This window comes from Entamoeba invadens (genome assembly GCF_000330505.1).
Source record: "Entamoeba invadens IP1 unplaced genomic scaffold scaff_1105074725155, whole genome shotgun sequence".
Lineage (NCBI taxonomy): Eukaryota > Evosea > Mastigamoebida > Endamoebidae > Entamoeba > Entamoeba invadens.
Genome location: NW_004443777.1, coordinates 1 through 3,875, shown reverse-complemented (window position 1 = coordinate 3,875; position 3,875 = coordinate 1). Strand labels below are relative to the sequence as shown.

Here is a 3,875-nt window from a genome sequence, read left to right as displayed (position 1 = left end):
GATTCGTTATTAATTTTAAATTGATATATTATTTTTTGATGTGTAATGTTTAGATTTAACATTATACATATTATTATTTTTTTATAATTGGTTGTTTTTATTGAATAAGTTGGTTCAAAGCGTATAATTTTTCATAACTGTAATTACAATTACTTTGAACTTAATGATTCGAGTTACATAATGGAAATTACTGATATATCTGGTTTGTACTCAATTATTATTACTTTAAATCTAGTTTTTTCCACAACATAAATTAATAGATTTAGTAAAATAATCTGTTTGTTATTAAGTTATCGTATTTAATTGTTTTGTTACATTTGTTTCCACAATGAATATAAACAATAAAATTTAGTAAATAATGTAAAGCACTAATGGTCTAAGGGCAGAATTTCACCCTCCCAAGGTGGAGATCCGGGTTCGAGTCCCGGTTAGTGCATTTTGTTACATCTTATCAAATTAATTTAATATTTTAATAATTTAATAATTTATCTATTCAAATTAATTTAATAGTTTGAAAATTGGAAAACAAAAATGGTGCAAATCATAACTATTAATTTTCTTTAAAATAACTATTTCTTTCTTGATCTTTTTTCGTTTGATTTATTAAAAGTGTTAATACATTTTATTATAATTTACGAATTAATAAAAATTATAAAAACAATATAAATAAAATTTGTAGAAATTATTTTAAGTGCTGGGCAACAGATTTGAAGTGAATACCGCTGTAAACATTTTATTAAATGAGAGTTGCTCCCCATTCAATGACATACTTTCCTTGTGGTCTTTTAACACTTTCGACTTCTTGCAACATTAAAATACTCATTTCTTTCTTGGCACTCACCAAACCCAACAAAGACTCTCATCACGTTGTCGAAACCTTTCACGTTCAGTGGAACCAACTTCTCGTATTGTTTTCTGTCAACTATTCTGACAAACATCTTTTGGAACTTTTTCATCTCCTTCAACCAATACACAACAAAGTCGTTTCTTTCTTTCACATTCAGTCCAAGCTTTTCCAGCAATTTGTCGACATCACTCATATCATTTACTTTGACATCAACTCCTTCTAATTTGACATCAAAAAGACTTTCCCAGAAGAGGTATTCAAATTCACTGTCTTTAATTGTTAAGACACAGGGTTCTGTCCCTCTTCCCAAATATCTTCCCGTCCATCTTAATGTGTTTTTTGTTATTTCTGTCTTTGGATAGACTTCTGTAACTTCCATTCCTTCAAATTTGAGTGAGACATCCAACTCGCCTTTTGTGTCGTTTTCGTCGTACAGCAAAATGACAGGTTTTACTCCAAAATATCTTCCTGCAAGCCACTTCGTTTGGCAGTGATCGTCTTTTGAATGATTCGACTGATGCTTTCTTTGTCGATGTCACCAATCGCAAAATGGAGACACGTCACTTCGCATTTATTTTTAGTTTCTGGAGAGTAATGGGTGTCGTATTTGGTGTTGTTATAAAAGACAAGTGCAACCAAATTCTGCACCAAAAAATGGAAAATTTTAAATTCTCCAAAGTAATAATCGTCTGTTTCTTCAAGTGCGGGTATAATATAATAAATGTGTTGAACGAGATAATCAGTGTCGAATTCATTTGAGGTGCTATCGACAAGCACAACATAGATGTTATAATCGGATTTATTATATGCATTTGGTGGACAATACTCTAGAGGTGGTGGTAGGTTTACCTTACTCCCTGCCACTATGATATCCTCTATAATACTATTAACAATAATATCAGTGGTATAAACAGACTCAGTGGCTGTTTCTTTGAGTGTTTTTTTGTTTGGTACTCTTTTGAGTACTTTGGGTCCTGCTAACCCCTGGAAAATAATCTTCATCTGTTGTGTTGCAAGACGCTCTTTGACTGACATACTTCTGATTGGTTTAAAGTTTATTTATCTACCTTTTGTTGGTGTTTCTCCCATAGAATTGTATTATAAAATTAAACAGACTATTATATAGACAAACTTTACCGTTTAAATGTTTTAAAAGACATTAAAGTGTTCTTCCCGTTTTGTGTATTAATTTCTTTGTTTAATATTTTATTATTTAACATTTTCAGTATTCTGCCAAATTTATTACAACAATTAAAAATTTAATTATTAAATTAGATTTTTAAATACTGGTTATAAATAAAATTCGTTTTTTGTTGTTACGTTTTGCTTTTTATTTGAATTTTTATATATTTCTATTACAAAATTTTTTATCATATTAAACAGAATTGTAATTTGATTATAAATTAGTGTAATTATTAAAAGTTATAGAAAACATTATTACTTGTCTTTTTCAATATATGTGCTTCAAGTTTATACCAAACATTGAATAAAAATATTATTTATCTTTGTTTTGTCGTGTTTTTGAATATTGTTACAAGTAATACAACGATTTTAAAAACAATTTCAATAACAACATATTAGAAAAGTAAATGTAATAATTAATTAAATAGACTTTTTATATGTATTATATTTTTAAATTTAAGTAATTGTTGTTTTTTGTTATTGATCAACTGCATTGTGTTTTAATAAATTGTGTAATTATTTACAAGTACAATGATAAATGTGTGTTTAGTTCAACAATATAATTCAAAAAACATCCCAATTATGAATGGAAGTTTAACCATGAACATTTTAACATACAATGGTCATTATTAAATCCTTGGTATAACCAAATAATTTGTCATTGTTTTTAATAACAAAGGGTTTAAATACCTGTAATTATATTAAACCAATTAAAATTAATAATAATTGTTATTATTAGCTTGTTTTGTATATATGTTGTTTATTACAATGATAGTAGTTATAACTGCTTCATATTAAATAATATCATGTTCTACAAAAAAGTTAGAGTTGTGTTCAGTTGTGTTTTGATATAACTTGAGATGTTTTGGCTTAACATACATTCGTATTGGTTACTATAGTAACTAAAAACGTCAAAAAGGCAATATCTTATTGTGTTATTTGAAAAAATACCAAAAATTGTTAAATAAGTTTTTTTTACCAACAAATTATAGTTATTAAAAAATGATAAAAATAATTTTCTTATTTTAATGTGTTTGTATTTAACTTTTTAAACATACTGTTTATATTGATTGGATTAAATATTGTAAGAAAAAACAACCACACAACAAATAATATATTAATTGGCTGAATTTATATATTAAAATTTATTTATCTATATTTTTACTATATCAAATACCAAACAATTAAAAAATAAAACAATTTTAAAGTGAAAAGTTATAAATCGCGACAGAGTTATTGTAACATCTGGTCATTTTTTACTGTGTGTTGAAACAATTGATGTCTATTTAAATAACCGAATCACACAATTAAACATCAAGACATGCCAGTGACATACATAACCAATGTTGCAGAAGTGTAACAAACAATTGTAAACAACAAGAACGTTCTTGTCATCTTTTACTCTCCCGACTGTGCAAAGTGCAAGGCAAGTGCGCCAATGATGGACAAACTTGCTGACGAACACACAAACCTCAAGTTCTTCAAAGTTGATGCGACCACAGCAACTGATTATGCTGCGGAATACTCCATTGCATCACTTCCCACATCTTCTTCCAAAACCAGAAAGTCGTGAAGAAGGCGCCTGGCAGTTCTGAAATACTTGAGGAGATTCTCAAAATGGTGCAGTAACTAATTCACTGCCTTTTTCATTTTTTATTTTTTGTTTTCAATATTATAAATGTATGTTCTGTTTTCAAATGGAAGTATTGTTCTATTTATACCAATTGTCAAAACTCAAAATTGATATTGAGTCTTGACAAATGGATTGTGTAGACGTGTCACGTTGTATAAAAAGAAACTGATGCCAAAACAGTCATCAGCAAGCATGGTGATCCACTTGGAGATG

The 3,875-nt window shown here is 28.1% G+C and overlaps 2 protein-coding genes across 2 annotated transcripts; both read right to left on the bottom strand.

Annotated features, from left to right (window-relative positions):
* Nucleotides 1-785: 785 nt before the first annotated feature.
* Nucleotides 786-1,226, bottom strand: EIN_159190 (hypothetical protein; the record flags this gene model as incomplete). Its single annotated transcript, XM_004262013.1, has 1 exon — nt 786-1,226. The coding sequence occupies one exon, from the start codon at nt 1,224-1,226 to the stop codon at nt 786-788; it is 441 nt and encodes a 146-aa protein (XP_004262061.1).
* A 71-nt stretch (nt 1,227-1,297) lies between these two features.
* On the bottom strand, nt 1,298-1,882 carry EIN_159180 (hypothetical protein; the record flags this gene model as incomplete). The annotated part of the gene is made up of 1 exon (XM_004262012.1): nt 1,298-1,882. The coding sequence occupies one exon, from the start codon at nt 1,880-1,882 to the stop codon at nt 1,298-1,300; it is 585 nt and encodes a 194-aa protein (XP_004262060.1).
* Between the last annotated feature and the right edge of the window lie 1,993 nt (nt 1,883-3,875).